The sequence below is a fragment of the Palaemon carinicauda genome, chromosome 6 (assembly GCF_036898095.1).
Source record: "Palaemon carinicauda isolate YSFRI2023 chromosome 6, ASM3689809v2, whole genome shotgun sequence".
NCBI classification, from domain to species: Eukaryota; Metazoa; Arthropoda; class Malacostraca; order Decapoda; family Palaemonidae; genus Palaemon; species Palaemon carinicauda.
This window is the reverse complement of record NC_090730.1, coordinates 19,204,877-19,231,917: the sequence shown is the minus strand read 5'-3', so window position 1 is coordinate 19,231,917 and position 27,041 is coordinate 19,204,877. Positions and strand designations below refer to the sequence as shown.

General features: G+C 45.4%; 1 protein-coding gene across 2 annotated transcripts in view; it reads right to left on the bottom strand.

Annotated features, from left to right (window-relative positions):
* LOC137642480 (myb-like protein X) overlaps positions 1-27,041 on the bottom strand; it is an 87,005-nt gene that overhangs the window by 30,896 nt on the left and 29,068 nt on the right. For both annotated transcript variants that reach the window (XM_068375068.1, XM_068375069.1), the window contains exons 2-3: positions 17,975-18,081; positions 961-1,147 (exon numbers count right to left, since the gene is read on the bottom strand). In XM_068375068.1, the coding sequence (XP_068231169.1) occupies positions 961-1,147; positions 17,975-18,081 (294 nt within the window). The remainder of the gene's footprint in view (positions 1-960; positions 1,148-17,974; positions 18,082-27,041) is intronic.

The following is a 27,041-nucleotide window of genomic DNA, read 5'->3' as shown; positions in this document are numbered from 1 at the left end:
GGAAGATAGCTCAAGACCAGACTAACCAGGTGAAGTGAAGCAGCCAAACATCTCCTTCTCTGAAGTCGAGGATTTCCTGGCTGCGAACAGACTCTCGGCAACAAGCACTGGTGGCTACTCTGGAGCAGCATCCAAAGATACATCCAGGGGCATACTAACACAGCCCTGTTTTGCAATCGAGGGGGCAGTGGTAACAGGGCAAGACGACTTCGGAATTCTAGTGACTGCTAGAACCTCAAGGAGTTTTTCCGCTGACAGGGCGCCATCAAATACAATTGCATGCCACAGCAAGCACACGTCCAGATCTTTGCGAGAGTCATCAGCGATTAAAGGGACAAGGAGAGAAAAGACTGTGCAGCAGACTTTGAACACAAAGGCGGGATAAAGGAGCTGCATCGTTCCTTAGGCATCAGCTTGGGCGAGTCAAAGACCGACTCCAAAAAATCTCTTTCCGATTTCTTCCTCTCCTTCGCAAAGTACTTTTAATGCACAGGCAGCCACTCTCTACACACAGAACAGGGGGGAATACTGTGAACTTTCATGCCCATTGTAGAACTACAAATGTCATGAAGGTTGAGCTCAGCTTTACTAATGCACTGGCTACATCCTCAGCCACATTTACCAAGATAAAAATGCATGTCTGCCCACGGAGATGGTATCATTAACACCAAAACATGCAAGAACACAACAAACAACCTCAAAAGAAAAACCTAATCATAAATAAAGCCAAAGTAGGAAGCTGGTAAGTATATCTGTACAGAACGGCACCCGAAGTCAAAATTAATGTAGCGCTACTAGTTGGATGGGCGGGGCTTACCCACTATCCGACAACCTACAGTATTAAAAGTATTGTACCTCACTAAAATGCTCAATGGACATTGCAGCTTCACTACTTCTATTAAAAGTCGAAGGTCTGTACCAAAAGCTTAACACAAACTAGGAACATACAAAATTTCTTACCTTGGATGTTTTTGTCAACTCCTGCGTGAGTTTCTCAAAATGAGGACCATGACCTTCCAGAGTAAAAGCACTGACATCCTTTCCTCCAATATTCACAGATCCACTAGATAGGTCTATTGACTGTGTTCCAATTATCTCGAATAGAACAGTATACTCCGCAAAGGAAGTCATCTTAAGTTTGACACCACTGCAGAAGAAAAAAAATTATGATTGAAAATTTGAACTATATCACATGAAAGTAAAAGTACAGTACCTATAAAACCATACTGAAAGTCAAACATGAATTTATCTTTATAACTATCCTTTTATATTGTTAATTGGATGGATCTCAATTCATTAACCTTCTGCTAAACTGTACAACCAATAAGATAGGTACCTCTTTTGAACATGTGACCGAAAATATTACTTTCCCTTTTCAAATTTACTTAAAACACTGTGGTATTTAGGCATGTAAAGGGTAATATTATTTTGGTGAAGGGATTGCAAGTACTGAATGTTAACATAAAATTCTTCAATACGGCAAATTATGAATGGTTTGTATTTTTCCTAACTATACAAACCTGAATTCTTTAACAGGACTATGCTTTCAGCGAAGCTGGATACTTTACTGCTGTTATAGCATAACAAGGTGGTAGTAGTTAGCTGGAGGGTGGTGGGTAAGCCACTGATCCCCCACTTGGACCTAGACCTATTACTTGTGGGGTGTTTGAGGTGGAAATGTAACTTTGGTCTGCAGTTAGGACAAATACAAAATTACTTCAAGAATTCATAATTTGTTCCTACATGAATACAAACCATATTTTAATGGGAGACTTGCCCTTAAGAGGGAGGATTCCCTATACACAAACTGGTTGGTTTACTTTCAAAGGGTTTGCCAAGGCACTTGGTCCCATACAGAAGTGAAAGTGATGACTGGTCAACCTCAACAACTTAGAGAGTATGAAGATGAGAACTAGTAGAGGGTCAAGGTAAAAACTATATCTGTGTGAAAGATATGATGCAAGTATGTATGGTCATTATGAGGATGTAAGTGTGTATGGTCATTATGAGAAATGGGTTACATACACTTGGCCATCCTCTCTCTAACCTAGAAGAACGGAGGATATAATTCTAGGGAACAAAACTTTTTTTTAAAATAAAGTTGCTTGATTATGTGGCCTATCTGCATCTAGCAACCAATCCAGCAAGTAATGGAGTGAATGGCTGCAACCCAAGGAAGCAGAAGAAAGAAGAGGTAAAAGAGCCACTTGATCATACCTTTTATTCTAGACTTAGCTAACATCTACTACACTGGGAAATTTCTTGTCCTCTGAAGCAGCAAAGTTTGCTAAACGATCTGTTGAGCAACTACCCCTGGGTCAAGGATATAGGTATCCAGGAACCTTTAGATATAGTCCCGTAGGCAATGGGCAGAAAAGATTGTCCATCATAAACTGAATTGCATCAGACAGCTTCTTCCCACAAGCTGGAATAAATCCAGTATACTTAACTTTGTACACTCAAATTCAGATTGGTCCTTTGTACCTGCTGGAAAAACATGTCCGATTGTCCCATGAACCCAGAATGAAAGTGTGCTATATGATATTTTCTCTTATTTTCATTACTGTAGGAAGAATTATGGCATCCTCCCAAGACAGAAAGGCAAGTCATCCTGGTCCTTGCTAGTCACTTATTGTAGGGAAGAAATGAAGGACAAAGTTATGAACTGCTGGGTTCTAGATCATGGATACAAACTCCTGAATTAGGGTAATGGAGATCTTCCATCCTTCAGAAAGACTTGTGACACAGGCAAAAGTTATGCCATTTCCTACTTGCTTTGTCAGGGTTAGGCTAGTAAAGGACAGCCTAAAGGATTGTAGTCCTATCTGTTGACAGTTATACAGGTTTGAGTGGGATCACTTGAGAGTCCTGAGAACTCGTGAAACATTAATATGGCTTGAGCTCCCTAGGAACTCATCACGAGTTTTGACAATTCTTGTGAAGAGTCTTGGCCAAAGTCTTAGTTAGAAAACATAAATTGAGGGCCGAGTGGTATCCTTTACTGCGAAGATTGAGGAGCTTACCCGGCGAAGGGAGATAGAAAACAGCTGAACTAGATATTGGTCGGTGTGTTGCTGCTTGGGAGTGATCAGGGTCGTGCTAAGCCTCAAGTAATCAGACTAATGAGTAATCAGTGAAACGGAAAAATGGGTAGAAAGGAGTTAACGTCCAAAATTTCAAGGGATGCTGGAAGGAGTTCTCAAACGCTACTGATAGATTGGGACTGAAGTACACAGTACTGGAAGTTTCTTGTTCAATTGAACAGTGAGCCAGTTGAGCAATGGTGTAAACCTTAAGTAAGAAACCTTTCTACCATGCAATGATGTAGGGATCACAACTGACCTTTAAAAGGAGTCCCTGTTAACTGATTATACTTGCTCAAACAGTCCACCTGCCTGGATGAACATTGCAAACAGCTCTACCATGCTGTTGACTTCCCCAGAGTGCACCCGCTTGTTAAGAATTTGTGAAACAATGCCCTTTGTTGAGTTAAGTCATGAACGGAAGCATTGCCATTCATCAATGCCACAGCGTACTCTACCAAACTCCTTTAGCAAGCTTGCTTAGTAGCAACATTGTATGTATTATCAGATGGTTGAAAAGCATGTGCACTTCTTCCATTGGTCATATCCCCGAGCTGGATAGGATACTCTGATAGGCAGCCCATCTATCCCAAAGATACATGAGGATAGCCAATTCTCCAAAAGCGAAGCATTCCACCAATGAGAATATCATGCAGGTACCACGGTAAATCATCCTGTATTCCAGCTCAAACAAAACCTAAAGGTAAGAGGACCACTGATTGTGGAGTAATGATGCTTCAGGAACTACTGGAGCAATTGCTAGGTAGCTGTCCATGAGGAACTATGCAACATCCATAAAAAACTAACAATGATGGCGACAGACTGAAATTTAAATTATAAATAAAAAAAAATTAATAGACTGCAAGTTCTTGTATAATAAATTTAGATGGGGTTCAGCATCTGAAGACCAGAATTAAAACACTTTTTCAGAATAAATTGATCACTAAAATGATTACAACACTTACTCAATAAACCTAACTGAATGATGGTGCCAGAGACTGAAATCTAAATTATAAATAAAAAATTTAATAGACCGCAAGTTCTTGTATAAGAAATTTAGATGAGGTTCAGCATTTCAAGACCAGAATTAAAACACTTCAAAAAAATCTAAAATTTTAAGTAATTTTTATTTTTCCTAACATACTTACCGAGAACTACTTTCTTAGGAGTTACCTGTAACCTCCTCTCTACCGACCAGAGTTTTGTGTAGTTTACCCCCCACCCCGCTTTCTAAGGAGGCCTACCCCCGGCATTAAGGAATGTGCCCCGAGGGTAGGCTTATCGTAGGTCGATGTCCGGCCGGGTCAGCCTCATCAGTAAGTTCTATTGGATTAGCACAATGCTAGCAAGGGAAGAGAGGCACACGGGGAAGGAAGGGAGGGCCATTACCCGAAAGTAGTTCTCGGTAAGTATGTTAGGAAAAATAAAAATTACTTAAAATTTTTGATTTGTTCCAACACGAATACTTACCTCGAACTACTTTCTTAGGAGACTTACACTTTAGGAGGCGGGAGTGCTATTCTGACCCCCTGACCCGGGACGTGGAGGCCAAGAAGCCCAGGGATAACGGGACCTACTAGAAAACGGATGTGAGGGTAACTACACAAGAGTTCACGTTAGTGTCTAAGTACTCACCCTTTGAAAAACTTCTCCTGAAGGTCCTTCCAGTAGCGTAGTCGTGAAGAATGAGTTATCCAATGGTATCAGTTGGTACTCCCCGAAGAGGCTAGGAAGCAACTGGGTAGGAGGAAGGAAACCGCACTTGTGCCTACCGGTTGCTAGCCTTGATTGCGACTGGGGCTTCTACCGTTACACTGCTTGGAGGGCGGAGATGACTGTTCAAATGGAGAACCCGTCTAAGGACTTCCTCGAGTAGTCCTTAAGGTAATGGGCAGTAAAGGTTGACTGGTTCGACCATGTACCTGCTCGCAGGATCTGACCCACTGCCATGTTTTTCTCAAAGGCTAAGGAGGTGCTCAGGCCCCTGATGTCATGAGGTCGGGGGGTGCCTGGCACTGCTATGCCATCTTCCTTGTAGGCTCTGGCAATAACTTGTCTCAACCAGAAGGAAATGGTGTTCTTGGAAATTTGTTTCTTATTAATACCTGTGGATACGAAGAGGCTCTTGATGCCTGGGCGGAGATGAGCTGTTCTTTCCAGGTATTTTCTAATTGTCCGCACAGGGCATAATTTTAAATCTTCTGCATTACCCGTCCTAGGGATGGCAGGAATTGAGAAACCTTCGAACTTCGGATCCCAGACTGCTGGGTTCTGAGTCTTAGCCACAAAAGAAGGCACGAACTTGAAGAATACTTCTTTCCACCCCTTCAAATGAGAAAGGTCATATGACAGACCATGGATCTCACCCACTCTCTTAGCCGATGCCAAGGCCAGCAAGAAGACGGCCTTGAGGGTGAGATCTCTGTCCACGATATCCTTCAAAGGTTCAAAGGGGGGACGACACAACATCTTCAGGACCTTGGCTAAATCCCACTGGGGCACCCTACTCGCCTGTGGGGGGCAGGACTGCTCGAAACTCTTGACAAGCATCGCTATGTGTCTCGAGGCCCCCAGGTCGATGCCCTTCAGGAGGAAGACTTGGCCTAAGGCGGCCCGAACTCCTTTTATGGCTGGGATTGACATTCCCACCTTGTCTCTAAGAAACACCAGAAAATCTGCTATGTCTGGGACAGAGGCCTTAAGAGGTTTAATGTGCCTCTCAGAGCACCACTTCGTGAAGGAGGCCCAATTAGCCTGGTAGACCGCGGCTGACGACTTTCTCAGGTATAGAGACATTCTCTTAGCCGTGGACGAAGAATATCCTTCCTTCTTCAGGAGCCGCTCGATAGTCTCCAGGCGTGAAGATGTAGGGAGAGTGGGTTGTCGTGGAGCCTGAGAAAATGAGGTTGATGCAGAAGGTCTGACCTGTCGGGCAGAGGCCACGGTGGTTGACTCGTTAGGTCTTTTAGGTCTGCGAACCACTCTCTCCGGCCACCAGGGCGCTACCAAAGTCATCTTTAGGTTTCGGGCTGTCCTTACCCTGTTGAGCACTTGCCTTATCAACGTGAAAGGGGGAAAAGCGTACACATCTAGATTGTCCCACTTGTGCTGAAAGGCGTCTTCTAAGGCTGCTTTCGGGTCTGGCACAGGAGATCAATAAACGGGGAGTTGGGCGTTTTATTGCAAAAAGGTCCATCACCGGGGAACCCCAACGTTGGATGATGAGCTTGGCTACTTCCGGGAGAAGGGACCATTCTGTCCCTACTATCTGGCCTACCCTGCTGAGGCCGTCGGCCAGTACGTTTTTCTTCCCGGGAATGAACCTTGCTAACAATACCACTTGGTTCTCTTCTGCCCAATCTAGGATTTCTATGGTGAGATCGCACAACTCCTTTGACTTCAAGCCTCCTTGTTTCTTTATGTATGCCACTACCGTGGATTTGTCGCACATCAACGCCACGGTGTTTCCCTTTAGCAGACTCGCAAAGTGTAGGCAAGCCTTCTGGACTGCCTTCAACTCCAGGACATTGATGTGGAGTTCTTTCTCCCTGTCCAACCAGGTCCCTCTTGCTCTTTCGTCGAGGAGATGGGCTCCCCACCCTTGGTTGGAGGCGTCTGTGAACAGTAGTAACTCGGGTGGATCGCTCCCGAAGGGCATCCCCTTGAGTGAGTTCGACCGACAATGCCACCATTCCAGGGAGGGTCTCGTGTTTGGTAGGACTGGGATTAGAACCTGTTGTGAGTCCAGTTGGCACCAGAGGTTCTTCAGGTTCCATTGTATGGCTCTGAGCCTTACCCTCCCTTGGGGAACTAGTTTCTCCAATGAGACCAGGTGACCTATCAGCTTCTGCCAGTCTTTCGCTCTCTTGGGACGCTCTGAGAGGAACGGCTGAATGATATTCATGAGGTTTCTTATTCTGTCCTCCGAAGGGAAGGCTTTTCCCAGAATGGTATCCAATGTCATTCCCAAGTACAGTAGGTCCTCGGGTTACGACGGTCCCGACTTACGCGGTTTCGCCGTTACGAACGCGCCCCATAAAAATATAAAAATAATATTAAGCGTCGTTCCGTCTTACACCGTTAGCGTCGTAAGCGACGTAAACAATTGCGAACTAGTTTCTAGCGCGCGGTGGATGAATACGCTTTGCGGTGGTTGTGGGCGAGGAAGACGGCGTCGCTCAGTTCCACTCATACGCCATTTTTGGTTGTGATTGCCTGTTCTTTCTCTCACGTGTTTGATCGTTTTTTTGAACTTTTTGCCCTTCATTATGGCTCCAAAGCGCAAGGCAGATTCTTCTGATGGTAGTGCATCGAAGAAAAGGAAGGCCATCACCATGGAAGTGAAATTAGACATTATTAAGCGGTCTAAAAACGGTGAAACGCCAACGAACATTGGCCGATCGCTTGGCCTTAGCCGTTCGACCGTGGCTACTATCCTTAAAGATAAGGAGCGCATTGTTGAACACTTAAAAGGATCTGCTCCAATGAAAGCATCAGTGATAACGAAACAGCGTAGTGGTTTAATTATCGAAATGGAAAGGTTATTAGTGCTTTGGTTGGAAGATCAAAATCAACGGCGTATTCCAGTGAGCTTAATGGTTATTCAAGAGAAGGCTAAAAGGTTGTTTGAAGCGTTGAAAAAAGAAAGGGGGGGAGAAAGTGAAAGTGAAGAGTTTTCGGCTAGTAGGGGTTGGTTTATGCGATTTAAGGCTCGGGCCAATTACCATAATCTTAAAGTGCAAGGTGAAGCTGCTAGTGGGGATGAGAAAGCAGCAAGTGAATTTCCTAAAGCGTTGGCTGAGATAATTAGGGAGGGGGGTTATTCTGCTTATCAGGTGTTCAATGCGGATGAGACAGGTTTATTCTGGAAGCGCATGCCTAACCGCACGTACATAGCAAAGGAGGAGAAGTCAGCACCCGGTCATAAAGCAGGCAAGGAGAGGCTAACTTTGCTTCTTGGGGGAAATGCTGCTGGCGACTTCAAACTGAAGCCCATGCTGGTCTATCAGGCTGAAAATCCAAGGGCACTCAAGGGAATTTGGAAGAGTCAACTCCCAGTCATTTGGAAGGCAAATAAGAAGGCATGGGTGACACTTGCAGTGTTTGAAGACTGGTTTATCAACCATTTTGTACCTAGTGTGGAGCGATATTGCGCCCAAAAGGGTATCCCCTTTAAGGTGTTGCTATTGCTGGACAATGCCCCTGGACACCCTGCCCAGCTGGGAGACTTTCACCCTAATGTGAAGGTGGTTTACCTTCCACTTAATACCACGGCCATTTTACAGCCTATGGACCAGGGAGTGATTGCTTCATTCAAGGCCTACTACCTCCGAAGAACAATTGCTATGGCATTACAGGCAACTGAAACGAAGAAGGACTTGACTCTGAAGGACTTTTGGAAGTCCTACAACATCCTTGATGCTATTAAGAACATTGCTGATTCCTGGGAGGAGGTGAAGGTTACAAACATGAATGGTGTTTGGAGGAAGCTATGTCCTCAATTTGTTAATGATTTTCATGGGTTTGAGGACACAGTTGACCATGTTATCAAGAACATTGTTGCCCTGAGTAAGGAAACCGATTTGGAGATGGAGGTTGATGATGTTACGGAGCTGCTAGAATCTCATGGAGAGGAGTCATCTGCTGGGGACTTGATACAACTGGAGAAGCAGATCATAGAGGAAGAGGAAGAAGCCCCCACCCCAGACCCTAAGGCTTTCACAAGGCAGGGCTTGTCAAAAGGTTTTGCCGAGATACAACAAGCATTGGCAACTTTCGAGGCTCAAGATCCCAACATGGACAGGTTCACCAGGGTTTCCAGAGGTGTCATGGACTTACTGCAGTGTTATAAGGAGATTTTGGATGAGAAGAGGATCCTCTCTGTCCAGTCTAACCTGGTGCGGTATTTTAAGAAAGTAGAGAGAACTGCACCCTCTACATCAGCTGCCTCTACTACTCCAGATTTGCCTGCAACAGAGCCTCTACCATCAACCTCAGCTGCCTCTATTGCTACAGAGCCTCTGCCATCAACCTCAGCTGCCTCTGCTTCTCCAGCTTCTCCACCACCTCTTGTAGGCTCTTCACCTCCAGACTCGCCTGCCCCAGCTTCTCCAGCATCTTCTGTCTCACTTCCAGAGAATCCTGATTCACCTGCCCCAGTTTCTCCAGCATCTTCTGCACCTTCCTCTCCACAATAAACCAGTCTCTCCGTCCCTTGCAACATCCCTTCCAGTGTGCAAGCCAACCATAGGAATAAGGTAAGGAATTGTTCTCTTTTTTTTTTTTATTGATATTTACTTTAATTCATGTGGTAAGGAATTGTTTTCTTTTTTTTATTGATATTTACTTTAATTCATGTGGTAAGGAATTGTTTTCTTTTTTTATTGATATTTACTTTAATTCATGTGGTAAGGAATTGTTTTCTTATTTTTTATTGATCTATCTATATACCAAGGCACTTCCCCCAATTTTGGGGGGTAGCCGACACCAACAATGAAACAAAACAAAAAGGGGACCTCTACTCTCTATGTTCCTTCAGCCTAATCAGGGACCCAACCGAGTTCAGCTGGTACTGCTAGGGTGCCACAGCCCAACCTCCCACATTTCCACCACAGATGAAGCTTCATAATGCTGACTCCCCTACTGCTGCTACCTCCGCGGTCATCTAAGGCCCCGGAGGAAGCAGCAGGGCCTACTGGAACTGCGTCACAATCGCTCGCCATTCATTCCTATTTCTAGCACGCTCTCTTGCCTCTCTCACATCTATCCTCCTATCACCCAGAGCTTTCTTCACACCATCCATCCACCCAAACCTTGGCCTTCCTCTTGTACTTCTCCCATCAACTCTTGCATTCATCACCTTCTTTAGCAGACAACCATTTTCCATTCTCTCAACATGGCCAAACCACCTCAACACATTCATATCCACTCTAGCCGCTAACTCATTTCTTACACCCGTTCTCTCCCTCACCACTTCGTTCCTAACCCTATCTACTCGAGATACACCAGCCATACTCCTCAGACACTTCATCTCAAACACATTCAATTTCTGTCTCTCCATCACTTTCATTCCCCACGACTCCGATCCACACATCACAGTTGGTACAATCACTTTCTCATATAGAACTCTCTTTACATTCATGCCCAACCCTCTATTTTTTACTACTCCCTTAACTGCCCCCAACACTTTGCAACCTTCATTCACTCTCTGACGTACATCTGCTTCCACTCCACCATTTGCTGCAACAATAGACCCCAAGTACTTAAACTGATCCACCTCCTCAAGTAACTCTCCATTCAACATGACATTCAACCTTGCACCACCTTCCCTTCTCGTACATCTCATAACCTTACTCTTACCCACATTAACTCTCAACTTCCTTCTCTCACACACCCTTCCAAATTCTGTCACTAGTCGGTCAAGCTTCTCTTCTGTGTCTGCTACCAGTACAGTATCATCCGCAAACAACAACTGATTTACCTCCCATTCATGGTCATTCTCGCCTACCAGTTTTAATCCTCGTCCAAGCACTCGAGCATTCACCTCTCTCACCACTCCATCAACATACAAGTTAAACAACCACGGCGACATCACACATCCCTGTCTCAGCCCCACTCTCACCGGAAACCAATCACTCACTTCATTTCCTATTCTAACACATGCTTTACTACCTTTGTATAAACTTTTCACTGCTTGCAACAACCTTCCACCAACTCCATATAACCTCATCACATCCCACATTGCTTCCCTATCATATGCTTTCTCCAGATCCATAAACGCAACATACACCTCCTTACCTTTTGCTAAATATTTCTCGCATATCTGCCTAACTGTAAAAATCTGATTCATACAACCCCTACCTCTTCTAAAACCACCCTGTACTTCCAAGATTGCATTCTCTGTTTTATCCTTAATCCTATTAATCAGTACTCTACCATACACTTTTCCAACTACACTCAACAAACTAATACCTCTTGAATTACAACACTCATGCACATCTCCCTTACCCTTATATAGTGGTTTTTATTGATATTTACTTTAATTCATGTGGTAAGGAATTGTTTTCTTTTTTTATTGATATTTACTTTAATTCATGTGGTAAGGAATTGTTTTCTTTTTTTTTATTGATATTTACTTTAATTCATGTGGTAAGGAATTGTTTTCTTTTTTTATTGATATTTACTTTAATTCATGTGGTAAGGAATTGTTTTCTTTTTTAATTGATATTTACTTTAATTCATGTGGTAAGGAATTGTTTTCTCTTTTTCTAATATTTTTTTTATGTCATTTGATACATTTTATTATAGTACAGTATACAGTAATACTTTACAGTACAGTACAGTACGTATATTTATGGTGTTCCGACTTACACGGAAATTCGGGTTACACCGCGTCTTAAGAACGGATCAGCGTCGTAACCCGAGGACCCCCTGTAGTTCATTCTGGTGGATGGGGATAGGTTTGACTTCTTCGGGTTGATTACGATCCCCAGATCCTTGCAAAACTGGAGGAGTTTCATCCCTTGTTCCTCCAAGAGGCCCTTTGAGGCGGAAAGAAGCAACCAGTAGTCCAGGTATCGGAAGAGGCGAATGCCTCGTTCGTGAGCCCACACTGAGACAGTCGTGAAGACACTCGTGAACACCTGGGGCGCTGTTGACAGTCCGAAGCAAAGGGTCCTGAATTGCAGGATCTGGGAGCCCCATTTCACCCGGAGGAACTTTCGACTCGAGGGGTGGATCGGAATTTGGAAGTATGCGTCCTTGAGGTCTATGGTCATCATGTAATCTTTCTCCCTCAAGGACAACAGGACAGACTTCGGAGTGTCCATTTTGAAGTCCGTCTTCTTGATGAATTTGTTGAGAGCCGACAGATCTATAACCGGTCTCCAACCCCCCCCCCCCCCCCCCCCCCCCGTCGCTTTTTCTACCAGGAACAGACGACTGTAGAAACCTGGCCCTGGGAGAAGAACTTCTTCCATGGCGCCCTTCTCTAACATGGAGGACACCTTCTCTTGAAGGGCGGTCCTCTTTAACGGGTCTCTGGGAGCTAGCCATTCCGCCCGGCTGGCCGGGATAAGAGGGGGTGGTTCTGTTAAGAACGGAAGTCTGTAGCCCTCCTTTAGTACGGACACTGTCCAAGGCTCTGCTCTGTGAGCCTTCCATGCTTGCCAATGAAGTCTGAGGCATCCCCCAACCCGAGGCTTGGGTGGGGATAGGGGGCCTCCCACTATCTTCTTCTGGAGGAGCGGCCTGATCGGCCTCTCCTAGAGGCAGAGTAACCCGACCTGAAGGAGCTTGAAGGCGCTGGAGCTCCCCTGCCGGGGGGGGGGGGGGGGCTGAGGCGTTGCGGACCAGGAGGAAGAGGGAGCCTCTCTCCTCGTAGTGCTGGGAGAGGCCTGGGACGTCGCGGCACTATCCGAGACGGACCTCTTGTAGGGCGGTCTCCTCAAAGGCGTAGGTATGGGGTTGATAAGACTCCTTCTTCTTCGAGACCTTCTCCATGATGGCCTCTAGTTCCTTCAGGGGAAACAAGGACTCTCCCCACAAGGGTAAGCTCCGTATGGCCCGCGCTTCCCTGTCTGGTACCTTCCGGGACACCTTCGTCAGTACGGTGTCTCTCTTACGGAGTACCCAGTTAGCCGTCAGGGCGAGCGACTGGCAAGTTAAAAATTTAAGGGTTTTACCCCCGGAGGTAATAAGGTCTCTCAGGAGGCCTTGCTGGTCAGGGTCCGCGGGGTCGAACGAGGCTTGTACCCCTACCAAGGTGGAAGCCCACCAGTCCAGCCAAGAGGAGACGTTCACAAAATCTCTCGACATCTCTTCCATCATGGAGGCCTCTGCTGGCGAGAAACAGACCGGGGCTGAAGAGGCCCTATCATCTGAGACGCCCTGACTCAGGATGTCGATGGATGACTCCACCTTACAGGGGCCAGGGCGATGCCCTTCTGGCACATATACTTTGCCTTGGGTTCTGAGGCCCTGTAGCAATTTTGAGGAACTCTGGGTTTTGGGGGCTTCGGCATTACTGGCCACCACCTTGTCTACATACTCCTGCCCTAGGACCAGATCTCGGGCTAGAGGCAGCGCTAGAGACGTCTTAGGCTGGGTAGGGGTCTGCATAATTCTTAATAGGCTTGACCTCCAGTAATCCTCGTCTGTAGCTGAAGGTTCCTCGATTTTGTGGTGTCTTCTGATAAGGCCAACCACCCTCCTATAGGCCGAGTCCTCCGTTGGTGAACCCTCCCTTCCGTCAGCCGAGGTCTCGGCTTGGGGCCGGGGAGCTGGGTTACCGGGCACGCCGACTGGACGTCTAGCTCTTGGTGCCAGGGGTGCCGTCCTACCGAGGTACTGGATTTCGTCTGCGGGGACGTCCGCACCAGGGGCCTGGGTTAACGCAGGCACCGCTGGTTCAGCGGGGACTCTCGTCCGCCCAAGGGCTCTGGGTGCCAAGGACGCGGTTCCCGTGGGCTGACCCGACAGCGGGAACCGTTCCTTCCGACCCGAAGGCCGCACCAGCTGGGCTGGTTCGGCCAGGCCGCCCGACAAGAAGCGCGTTTCTCCCCGCTGGGCGGGGTGAACCGGAGGCTTCGAGGACTTATGCCTTCTTGAAGAGTCCTTCCTGCGAGCTAGGTCGCGAGGATCAAGGTCGTGTTTTAAGGGCGGCATCCTTGGCGAACACTCTCTGGACCGGCGGTCCGGGGAACAAAGCACCTTTGAGTCCCGGGGTACGAAGACCCAGTCGCCATCAGGAGACCTACTCCTCCTATACTTACGCCCTGGGGAGCGGGAGCGCTTGCTACTGTACCGGGAGCGCGACCTCGAACGGGAACGCTTGCTCCTGGACCGCTCCCTCCGACACCAGTGTTTTACCCTGACTTCCTCCTCCGATGAGAAATAAACATCCGACGAACCCGACGACACTGAGCTTATCGCATGTCGGCTGGTAGCGGGGACTGCGGAGGACTTCTTCGCGCGTTGAGTGCCCGAGGTCGACAGCTGGAGGAAATCTTCGGGGACTTCCGTGAGGGGGGCCGGGAACGATTCAAAACGCTCCATGCCAGGGAGCCAGGGGTCCAGGGCCACTTCCATCCTTAAGGGTGACCTCCCCGGTGTCTTCGGAAGCCTCCAACCTAAGGCATCATTATCCGAAGGTCGTAACTTCTTCTGGTTGTCTCCGCCTAACGAAGACCCAGAAGCACAGGCCCACGAGGGCGGCGAAGATACAGACACCGCGTTACTACCCCACAAGGGGTCATCGGAGGCCGCGTGCCTCCCGAGCACAAGGGCCGACTTTCCGGACGAACCACTGGGTTCTTCACTACCCCTAGAAGGGCCCGCAATCGGCACTGCACTTTCACTAGGTTCCTGGGGAAGGACGCCTTGTTCTTTCTCTACACCAGACTTACCTCGTCCCCTACTCTGTGTAGGGGACGGCGAAACAGAGGCCCCGTCGGACCGCTCACTGGGTGATGGTAGCGGCGAAGTAACACTAGCTTTCCTGGGGGAACGTTTCGCCGATTTTCTCTTTTTCGTACCGTAACGTACCCACTGGATATCGCTCCAGTCTACACACTCGGGGCACGTATCTGCTGACGAACAAACCCTTCCCCTACAGCAGGAGCAAAGGGAGTGAGGATCCACTTCAGGCTTGGAGAGGAACGCTCCACACGATTTACCGGCTCTAGGCCCCGGACAACGGCGGATTTGATCCATAATGCACACAACGCAAGACACAAGCACGAAGGGAATCAATGAATACACTGGGTAAGCACACGGGTGGAAGGTGAACACACAGGAACACCCGGGAAAAGTACACAGGAAAACACAAGTTACCACGCGGTGAACACGTGGGGCACTAGAACGCACACAAAGGATTGATAGAGAACGAGGGCGACGTGTTTACATGTCGCGACCAGAGAACTTACTGATGAGGCTGACCCGGCCGGACATCGACCTACGATAAGCATACCCTCGGGGCACATTCCTTAATGCCGAGGGTAGGCCTCCTTAGAAAGTGGGGTGGGGGGTAAACTACACAAAACTCTGGTCGGTAGAGAGGAGGTTACTGGTAACTCCTAAGAAAGTAGTTCGAGGTAAGTATTCGTGTTGGAACAAACATAGATTACTAATACTATTACAAAACTTACTTAATAAACCTATTTATGACCAAATGAGTTTTTCAGAAGTAAATTCGCTGCTAAGAATCCCACCTAAAGATTTGGAGGAGTCATACAGAGTTAGACACATTATCAATGCATAAATCTGGATGTTGAGGAGCCACTATCCTCGACCTACTTTTGTTAGGGTTCAACTTCAAGCCCCATAATTTGTAACTTGCAATTTTAGCTTGATCTCAATTATTGGATTCAGCAACCCAAAAACTACAATCAGGAGATGGAATTGAGGCAAAGAGAGTAGCATCATCGCATATGCAACAAGATTATTTTTCTAGGCCAAACCACATATCACATGCACAGTACTGTATAATGTATAACATGAAAAGTACTGTAATGGGCCAAGAACACAAACTCTGAGGAACACCAGATACCACATTCCTATACTCATTATGGTGACCATCAACTCTGCAATCTATTACAGTATTATTATTAATATCATTACTTGCTAAGTTACACCCCTAGGTGGAAAAGCAGGATGCTATAAGCCCAGGGGCTCTAACAGGGAAAATAGCCCAACGAGGAAAGGAAACAAAGAAATAAGAGAATTAACAATATAAAATATTTTCAGAGCAATAACATCATTAAATTAATATTTCATATATAAACTATAAAAACTTTAACAAAATAAGAGGAAGAGAAATAAGATAGAATAGTGTGCCCGAGTGTACCCTCAAGCAACAGAACTCTACCCCCAAAACAGTGGAAGACCATGGTACAGAAGGCCTCTGCAAAAGCCAAAATGCAAAATAGATTTGTGCCTTCCTAGGCAATGGACTAAAGTCAGGTGCCGCAGGGTTGATGCTTCTCTCAACCTTCTTCGAAGACTTCTTCCTCCCCGCTAGGGTATTCACCAGCTGGTCCCCTATACTGTAGAGGAAGAAAGCATGAACGAGAGTTAACTGATCTCCTTCAATGACTGAACTACTTCTGGTTCTCATGCACTTCGAGGCTAATGTGCTCTTTGGAAAGTGAACAGGAGAGCATGGTACCACGTAAAGCATGGCAGCATCATTCGAGTGCTTGTCATTTGGAAAGGATCCATGCCAACAACCACATGAGAATAATGTGGCATATTGGTGATTGTACAAGTGCTGAGATCAGACCTGAAAAGTCACTTGTTCTAATCGTTTTTACACGAACAAGTTGGAAGAGCTTGGTGTCTGGTAAAACCTTAGAGCATGGGAAGAACTCATGTCTAAACAAAGATCTGGGTCATAGGACAGACCACAGGCATTAAAAGATTCCGGCATGCTGGAAGACCTCTGGATTGGGAGTGCTGGGAAGGAATAGATGACAGGTGTACTAGTTCGCTGGTAACTCGAAAGTAATGCTCATCTGATGAAAGAGTAAGTACCAATTGTGTAGTTTCTAATCACATGGTTCCCAGCTGGGTGATCCCAATAGCCCTGCAATGCTGATCCCGTGGGAAATGACAATCATTGCGAACAAGTGTGATGAATCCTGTTCTGAGGAGAGAGAACACAATTTGAACATTACGGTCAAGATGAAATACTGTACAGAGGAAAGACCACAAGGAAACCTTAGCTTTCGTGAAGGAAAGCTCTCATAGCACGTACAAGCAATGAAATCGATCATAAGTTCCTCTTTGCAGATATTTAGTCTGAAAAAGCTGGAATGAAGCAGATGTCAGAAGTTCTGTAAACTGAAAGTCATTATAAAACAGGCGCAAGAGTTCTAATCTTGAGTTTCCTGATCATGTGATATCCGACAATCAGTTAAGAGAATGACCCAGTATTAAGTGGTCACACTGAGACAATCCTAGACTTCCATATCATGGTGATATGGAAGTCTAGGATTGTGGAGATCACGTTCATTGTAACTTTCCCGTGGTGATCATGTAGTGGGATCAATCAGCTGGGACGAGCCAGTCTGCTAACATCATTAAGTTCATGCTGCTCACTGATTGTATGCTCCACCATGCTACTTCTGCTGGGTTATTGTCTCTGGAACTCTCTAAAAGGAGAAGGGGGAAGAGGGGAGCCCCTATCATCTAGCAGGAAGGTGCAACTGTTTGAGTTCAATAGGGGCCAACTAGTCTTGTGTACTGCTTAATGAAACATTCCCTGAGAAGGAAACGTTCCTGGCATACAAGGAGAGAAAAATCAAGGATCGTATTCAAAGTGGATAGATTCCGGGTACGAACTGGGGATTCTCTTGACATTCTTTGAAGGGTTGATATCATTAAAGTGTCTGGAATGTTCCAGGGCAGGAAAAGGACAAAGCAGCTGCCAACGTTCTTGCCAGTATGCTTGAAATATATTTTCAAGAAGGAAGTGTTTCGTATATCTCCAGCCTCCACGTACTAGTATCGTCTTTCCAAATGGATACTTTCTCAATATGTACCCGAGATTCTCTGGACGTTCTTCGAAGCCTTGGCATTACAAAAGCATCCCTGCGCAGGAGAGGTACTAGGGAAACTTGTTAAGCATTAACAGGTGTATCGAACTTCGATGAAATCATGCAGTACTCTATTAAAGAACAAAGGTTTGTATTTCTGTAGGAACAACTATTCATTGTTCATATATAAAATTCAATTTTGTAATCCTGAGGCAAAAAGTATAAACAGTATTGAACGGACTTTGCAATAAGGAAACAAAAAGAACAACATAAATGAGAGAGAGAGAGAGAGAGAGAGAGAGAGAGAGAGAGAGAGAGAGAGAACTATGACTACAGCACAGTACATTTTATACTCACATTTCCGGAATAAGAGTATTTTTATCGGACCATATTGTTGTGGGACAAATACTTCTGGAACCAACATATAATTGGCCCCGCCACATCCAGTAGCTGTCACTCATGGCCTGTGAAAATAAAATGTTATTTTCATTAGTAAAATAAATTTTTGAATATACTTACCCGATGATCATATAGCTGTCAGCTCTGCTGCCCGACAGAAAAAACCTACGGGCGGAATACGCCAGCGATCGCTATACAGGTGGGGGTGTACATCAACAGCGCCATCTGTCAAGTAGGTACTCAAGTACTCGATGTCAACATAGAACCAATTTTCTCCTCTGTCCACTGGGTCTCTATTGGGGAGGAAGGGTGGGTCCTTTAATTTATGATCATCGGGTAAGTATATTCAAAAATTTATTTTACTAATGAAAATAACATTTTTCAATATTAAACTTACCCGATGATCATATAGCTGATTCACACCCAGGGGGGTGGGTAGAGACCAGCATTACATGTTGACATTATTATGAGCTAAGTATTCCGTATTTCATTTTAGCAGTTATTCAAAATAACAAGCATAAAAAAAAAAAATAAGTACCTGGTAAGGAAGACGACTTGAACAATTACTCTGCCTTTTTAAGTACGTCTTCCTTACTGAGCCTCGCGATCCTCATAGGATGCTGAGCGACTCCTAGGAGCTGAAGTATGAAGGGTTGCAACCCATACTAAAGGTCCTCATCAAAACCTCTAATCTAGGCGCTTCTCAAGAAATGACTTTGACCACCCGCCAAATCAAGTAGGAGGCGAAAGGCTTCTTAGCCTTCCGGACAACCCAAAAATATTTCAAGAGAAAGATTAAAAAGGTTCTGGAATTAGGGAATTGTAGTGGTGGAGCCCCCACCACTACTGCACTCGTTGCTACGAATGGTCCCAGAGTGTAGCAGTTCTCGTAAAGAGACTGGACATTCTTAAGATAAAAAGACGCGAACACTGATTTGCTTTTCCAATAGGTTGCGTCGAATATACTTTGCAGAGATCTATTTTGTTTAAAGGCCACGGAAGTTGCGACAGCTCTAACTTCGTGTGTCCTTACCTTCAGCCAAGCTTGGTCTTCCTCATTCAGAAAGGAATGAGCTTCTCGTATTAACAGTCTGATAAAATAGGATAAAGAATTCTCTGACATAGGCAAAGATGGATTCTTAACTGAACACCATAAAGCTTCAGACGGGCCTCGTAAAGGTTTTTAAAATAGAACTTAAGAGCTCTTACAGGACATAATACTCTTTCTAGTTCATTTCCAACCATACGATAAGTTTGGAATATCGAACGATATTGGTCAAGGCCAAGAAGGCAGCTCGTGTTTGGCTAGAAAACCAAGTTGTAGAACATGTAGCCGTTTGGGATGAGAATCCGATGTTCTTGCTGAAGGCATGAATCTCACTGACTCTTTTAGCTGTGGTTAAGCATATCAGGAAAAGAGTCTTAAAGGTGAGATCTTTCAGGGAGGCTGATTGAAGCGGTTCGAACCTGTCTGACATAAGGAATCTTAGAACCACGTCTAAATTCCAACCAGGTGTAACCAAACGACGCTCCTTCGTGGTCTCAAAAGACTTAAGGAGGTCCTGTAGATCTTTATTGTTGGAAAGATCTAAGCCTCTGTGACGGAAGACTAATGCCAACATGCTTCTGTAACCCTTGATAATGGGAGCTGAAAGAGATCGTTCTTTCCTCAGATATAAGAGGAAGTCAGCTATTTGAGTTACAGAGGTACTGGTCGAGGATACGGATACTGACTTGCACCAGTTTCGGAAGATTTCCCACTTCGATTGGTAGACTCTAAGGGTGGATGTTCTCCTTGCTCTAGCAATCGCTCTGGTTGCCTCCTTCGAAAAACCTCTAGTTCTCGAGAGTCTTTCGATAGTCTGAAGGCAGTCAGACGAAGAGCGTGGAGGCCTTGGAGTACCTTCTTTACGCGTAGAAGACGTAGCAGGTCCACCCTTAGGGGAAGTGTTCTGGGAACGTCTACTAGCCATCGAAGTACCTCGGTGAGTTATTCTCTCGCAGGCCAGAGGGAAGCAACTAGCGTCAACTTTGTCCCTTCGTGAGAGGCGAACTTCTGCAGTACCTTGTTGACAATCTAGAACGGAGGGAATGCATATAGATCTAGATGTGACCAATCTAGTAGAAAGGCATCTATATGAACTACTGCTGGGTCCGGGATAGGTGAGCAAAGTATTGGGAGCCTCTTGGTCATCGAGGTTGCAAAGAGATCTATGGTTGGCTGGCCCCAGGTGGCCCAAAGTCTCTTGCATACATCCTTGTGGAGGGTCCAATCTGTTGGAATTATTTGTCCCTTCCTACTGAGACAATCTGCTATGACATTCAAGTTGTCTTGGATGAACCTCGTTACTAGTGAAAAGTCTAGACCTGTTGAACAGGTGAGGAGGTCTCTTGCGAACTCGTACCATGTCAGAGAGTAGGTCCCTCCTTGCTTGGAGATGTACGTCAAAGCAGGGTGTTGTCCGTGTTCACCTCCACCACTTTGCCTTGAAGGAGAGACCTGAAGCTTTTCCAGGACAGACGTACTGCCAGTAGCTTCTTGCAGTTGAAATGCATTGTCCTTTGACTCGAGTTCCATAATCCCGAGCATTCCCTACCGCCTAATGTCGCACCCCAGCCTACGTCCGATGCGTCCGAGAAGAGAACGTGGTTGGGAGTCTGAACAGTCAGGGGAAGACCCTTTCAAAGGTTGATAAAGTCCTTTCACCAAGTCAGACCAGACTTTATCTTTCCGGAAACCGGGATCGAGACCGCTTCTAGCGTCTTGTCCTTTTCCAGTGAAAAGCTAGATGATACAGAAGAGGACGGAGGTGTAATCTTCCAAGTGACACAAATTGAACCACGGATGACAGTGTCCTAACCAGACTCATCCACAGCCTGACAGGGCAGCGTTCCTTCTTCAGCATCTTCTGGATGGATAGCAGGGCTGGGGGTTGATCGTCTTGTCCAGCAATGTCCTCATCAGAGGGTTCCTCATCCGAAACTGATGAGGAAACGGCAACGGAGTGGGCAACGTCTGACTTGCTGAATCCGGTCGCACTGGTGGATGCGTGACGGAGCCGGACACAATATCATGGTACTGCTGCACAGTCTGTGAACTGTCAACCATGGGGATGCGAGGAAGTACAGTGTCAACCCGAAACTGTCTAGACTGTCTGGGTTGTGCAGTCAACCCCCTACCGGGTTGCTGAGGTTGCCGCACTGCGTCACAACAAGTCACCTCTGCTGGTTGTTGAACGCCTTCCTAGTGACACACTGAACGTCCACAACCACCTCCGAGAGTCGCTTAACGTCAACGTGCGACTGGCAACCCACACTGGGTCGCATCGGTGGAGGAACCACCTCAACTGGCGGACGCGAGTAGGATACCTCAGCGTCAACAGGGCGCACAACCAACCGGTAGGAAGGTTGTTGGCCAGAAGGTTCTTCTCCGTAAAAAATCCTCTATCAAGGACACAAGCTTGGACTGCATGTCTTGCAACAAAGCCCATTAGGGTCTATGGGAGCAGGTGTGGCAACAGACGGGGTTAGCGACTGAAGCGGAACCATTTACCATCCCTGGAAGCCTTGTTATGCTTTAATTAAAGTCCATAGGAGGCTAAGCAGCTTAAGGCTCCTCTCCAAATGACAGAGTCCTCAAAGGAATATCAGTAGGAGGGAGAACAGCACTCTCTCATCTACAGGAACCATGTCCGAGAAAAGCTAGGTTATCTCAGTGAGGTTCTCACTGGTGCATAAGCAGCAGACCAGAAGGCAACGTTATGTAACTGCTTGATAGTCTGTGAACTGTCAAAAACTGAACTGTCAACCACAACAGGGCGTGAGGACATACAGCACTGGTGCATTAGTAGCAGACCAGAAGGCAACGTCATGTAACTGCTTGACAGTCTGTGAGCTGGCAACAACCAAAGCTGTGTGGGGAAGCCTCAACTCCTGACTGACTAGTCTGCTGCGGGCGAGTGGCGGTAACCACAGTGGGTTGCGGAGGCTGACACACAGTGTCAAAACACGGCAGCTTGTGGTAGCTCACGCACGGCAACGGAGTGCTCCGTGTGTCTGTGGGAGTCAGCATGCGTCTGGCAGGGTCGACTGCGCATGGGTGGAGGAGCTCTCACAACAAGAGTGTGGGAGCAGGCAGCCATGCTGGGCGCACAACCGTGGCAGGTTGTAGGCAAACGGGTGCATCGTCAACCTTCTCCACAGTCGGAGTGTGGGAGCAGGCAACAACCAAAGCGGAGTGGTGGTGCGTGGTGGGGACTGCCGTGGGTTGCGGAAACTAACGCATCGCGTCAAAACACGGCAGCTTGACTCCACCTTCCCACTGCTGATGCGGTAGCTCACGCATGTTAACGGAGGGTGCCGCACGTCGGCTAACGTCAACATGCGTCTGGCAGGGTCGATTGCGCATCGGAGGTGGAGCTCTCCGCAGCCGGAGTGTGGGAGCAGGCAGACTCAGCGTGAGCTGGGCGCACAACCGTGGCAGGTTGTAGGCTAACGGGAGCAGTGTCAACCTTCTCCGCACGAAACTCCTGCATAAGCGCAGCTAACTGAGTCTGCATAGACTGCAGTAAAGACCACTTAGGGTCTACGAAAACGGCAACAGACGGAGCTACTGTCCGTTGTGACTGAGGGTCTAAAACAGCTGGTGCGGCAACAGACGGAGTTACTGCCTGTTGCGGTACCACCTTGCCTCTCTTGGGAGGTGTGCAGTCGTCGGATGACTGCAGCGAGTCCGAACTGACCCAGTGGCTACACCTAGGCCGTTGGACTTGCGCGGAAGGGACCGACTTGCACTTAAAAAGCTGCAAGATGTGGTCCATGGTTTCTTACGAGAAACCTCTTCCGCAGACGAGGAATAAATGGGCTCTCTCGTCTTTGTGTGGGTGGGGCGATCTTGGGTAGATACGCCCGAAACCACGGAGGGAAAAACGTCTGTTCGTTGATCAAGGCCTGTGGAACCCATAAGTCGTTCGACATTACTTCTCCCCTGGGCTTGGGAGCTTGTAAGAGGTCCCGGATTAGGTGAACGACTGGCACGAACAGACGAACCCTCGGACGCAACACTGTAACACTTTGCGCATATAACTATCACTTTTGATTTTCTGTTTTGCACTTATTTCACTGAAAACGAAACTTTAACTGATTTCTACCTGAAACACGCAATCCTATCCTTCATTAAAAGGTAGTAATTGCGAAAACAGTCTTACAATGCAACAGAAAAACATAAATAAAGATAAAGAATTCAGTGGCTGGAAAAGAGACTAAACACTAGATCAAATAAACTACGTTTACAATCTCTCACCGCACAAAGCCTGGGAACAAGAATAAAACCCTAGAAACGTTTTACCTTCTTCCCCTACAGCGACTAGGGAGGAGAGTAAAAAAAAACGAGAACGTTACCCGCTTGAACGAAACGTTTATTCTCCTCTCTCTCCCTCCGTCTCTATCTCTCTCTCTCTTCTCTCTTGATTTCGCACCTGAGAGAAGAGCCCAATTATATATCGTTAAAACATGTTATTTGCTAAAGGAAAAAACTGAAAGGTTTTTCAAATAAAAAGTTCCTTTAATTTAGAATTTAAACCATTTAAGCTAAGAAAGAATGAACGAAACGCTAGAATCGGTTTACTCTTACTGCAAAGTGAAACCGTGATACACTCTCTCTCTATCGTAACGATAGAGCGCATGTTGAACGTTCTGAACGTCAACAACTGCGTAGACTAAAAAACTAAACGTTAGTTCATCTTTGAAAACAGTACGAGACTATCAAAGAAATTCTTTCATAAAACATCAAAATTAAAAAGTATTAAATTCTTTAAAGGTTAAATACGATATAACGGGCTCAATGTTAATTAACTTCGGTTCCAAGTTAGGACCGCCTACTATTAGGAAAGGTCGCATATAACCAAACATAAAAATTTATTTTTATAAGTTTATAATAAATGGAAAGTTAATCGAAGAGGCCTATAAAGGCGGAGAGATATAAAATAAATAGATCTATAACTTGTTAAGCAAAATTACCAAAAACCTAAACACACTTCCGTCTAAGGGAAGGGTCGGCCATTTAAAAGTGAAAGAGAGTCCATACTCTCTTCGTCACCATAATTAAATCTGTCCAAAACGAGTTCAAGTTTTGAAATGAAGAAAAAAACCCCTGCATAGCGAAAGCTCAAAACTGGAATAGTGTACTTCACCAAATCGTTGTGAAAACAAATCCAGTTAGGGACGGCGTATTTAGTAGGTCTTGCCAGTGGCACGACAGAGAGAAAATTGGTTCTATGTTGACATCGAGTACTTGAGTACCTACTTGACAGATGGCGCTGTTGATGTACACCCCCACCTGTATAGCGATCGCTGGCGTATTCCGCCCGTAGGTTTTTTCTGTCGGGCAGCAGAGCTGACAGCTATATGATCATCGGGTAAGTTTAATATTGAAAAATTACAGATATACTTTAAAAATTTTGAATCATACATTGATTGCTAAGCCACACTCAGCATGTATCTGAAACTATTACCGTAATTACAGAATTAAAATAAAAATCCAAGAAAAAATATAGCCGATAGGCTAAATGACCACATTCGTTTATACTCTACAGTATAGTAATGTAAATGAAATCTTACCAACTAAAAAAAAAAAAAAAGTTACATGAAGTCTTTACTACAAAAAGAATATTATTAGTCCGATTTTTCACATACGTTTTTCAAGCATTTACAGAATGACATACTTAGCCCACTTAGATATCTTCAAGTAAATTATAGCCAGCTTTACAATGACGGTATCAGCTACGATATACAGTACTGCAATGTACAAAAAGCTACACAAGCTGGATACATTAAGTCCTTTACATGTAGTTGACATGTATTGCTCATATGAGTTCTTAAGTAGAATTAATTTTCATTTCCACTATGATTAACTTAGGCATCAAGCTTATAACCCTTAACTTTCTAATCTTCATTGAAAAAGTCTCCTGGTTTTTCTCATATTAATGAGCTGGCCTAGATAAGTATCATGGATTCCTACAGCTATTTCGGTATAATAAAATACTTCAAAAGATTATATATTTTCACTTTATTGAAAGAGGCTCTTTATCTCCGAAAGTTCGTAAGCCGAAAGCTTGAGTGCTCTAATCAAGGGGATTTACTATTGGTACCCCAAAATCCAACCCATTAATGTCTGTGACAAAGGGTGAAGAGAGGAAAAGTTTGCTACTGTACTCCTAAAACCAATTCAATTTTGTACCTAGAAGGTGATGAATGCAAGAGTTGATGGGATAAGAGCAAGAGGAAGGCCAAGGTTTGGGTGGATGGATGGAGTGGAGCAAGCCCTGGTAACAGCAGCAGGAAAGTGAGCGTACGAAGCTTCATTGTGGTGGAAAACGGGGGAGAGTGGACTGAGGTAACCTAACAGTACCAACCAACTCCAAGTCCCTCATCAGGTAGAAGAACGATAAAAAAAAAATTTCTTTGTTTCTTTAATTGTCAGCTACCTCCCATAATTGGGGGCAGTGCCATGGAAGATAGATAGGCCTATGAAGTTCCATTTTGAAGCTATATTAATCAACATGTATAAAAATGTTATTTTCATTAGTAAAATAAATTTTTGAATATACTTACCCGGTGATCATATAGCTGTCAGCTCTGCTGCCCGACAGAAAAACCTAAGGACAAAATACGCCAGCGATCGCTATACAGGTGGGGGTGTACATCAACAGCGCCATCTGTCGAGCAGGTACTCAAGTACTCCATGTCAACATAGAACCAATTTTCTCCTCGGCCCACTGGGTCTCTATTGGGGAGGAAGGGAGGGTCCTTTAATCTATGATCACCGGGTAAGTATATTCAAAAATTTATTTTACTAATGAAAATAACATTTTTCAATATTAAACTTAGCCGGTGATCATATAGCTGATTCACACCCAGGGGGGTGGGTAGAGACCAGCATAATATGTTAACATTAAGAGCTAAGTATTTTGTATTTCATTTTAGCAGTTATTCAAAATAACAAACATAAAATTAATAAGTACCTGGTAAGGAAGTCGACTTGAACAATTACTCTGCCTTTTTAAGTACGTCTTCCTTACTGAGCCTCGCGATCCTCATAGGATGCTGAGCGACTCCTAGGAGCTGAAGTATCAAGGGTTGCAACCCATACTAAAGGACCTCATCAAAACCTCTAATCTAGGCGCTTCTCAAGAAATGACTTTGACCACCCGCCAAATCAAGTAGAATGCGAAAGGCTTCTAGCCTTCCGGACAACCCAAAAACAATAATCAAACATTTCAAGAGAAAGATTAAAAAAAAAGGTTATGGAATTAGGGAATTGTAGTGGTTGAGCCCTCACCCACTACTGCACTCGTTGCTACGAATGGTCCCAGAGTGTAGCAGTTCTCGTAAAGAGACTGGACATTCTTAAGATAAAAAGACGCGAACACTGATTTGCTTTTCCAATAGGTTGCGTCGAATATACTTTGCAGAGATCTATTTTGTTTAAAGGCCACGGAAGTTGCGACAGCTCTAACTTCGTGTGTCCTTACCTTCAGCAAAGCTTGGTCTTCCTCATTCAGATGGGAATGAGCTTCTCGTATTAACAGTCTGATAAAATAGGATAAAGCATTCTTTGACATAGGCAAAGATGGATTCTTAACTGAACACCATAAAGCTTCAGACGGGCCTCGTAAAGGTTTTTAAAATAGAACTTAAGAGCTCTTACAGGACATAATACTCTTTCTAGTTCATTTCCAACCATACGATAAGTTTGGAATATCGAACGATATTGGTCAAGGCCGAGAAGGCAGCTCGTGTTTGGCTAGAAAACCAAGTTGTAGAACATGTAGCCGTTTCGGATGAGAATCCGATGTTCTTGCAGAAGGCATGAATCTCACTGACTCTTTTAGCTGTGGCTAAGCATATCAGGAAAAGAGTCTTAAAGGTGAGATCTTTCAGGGAGGCTGATTGTAGCGGTTCGAACCTGTCTGACATAAGGAATCTTAGTACCACGTCTAAATTCCAACCAGGTGTAACCAAACGA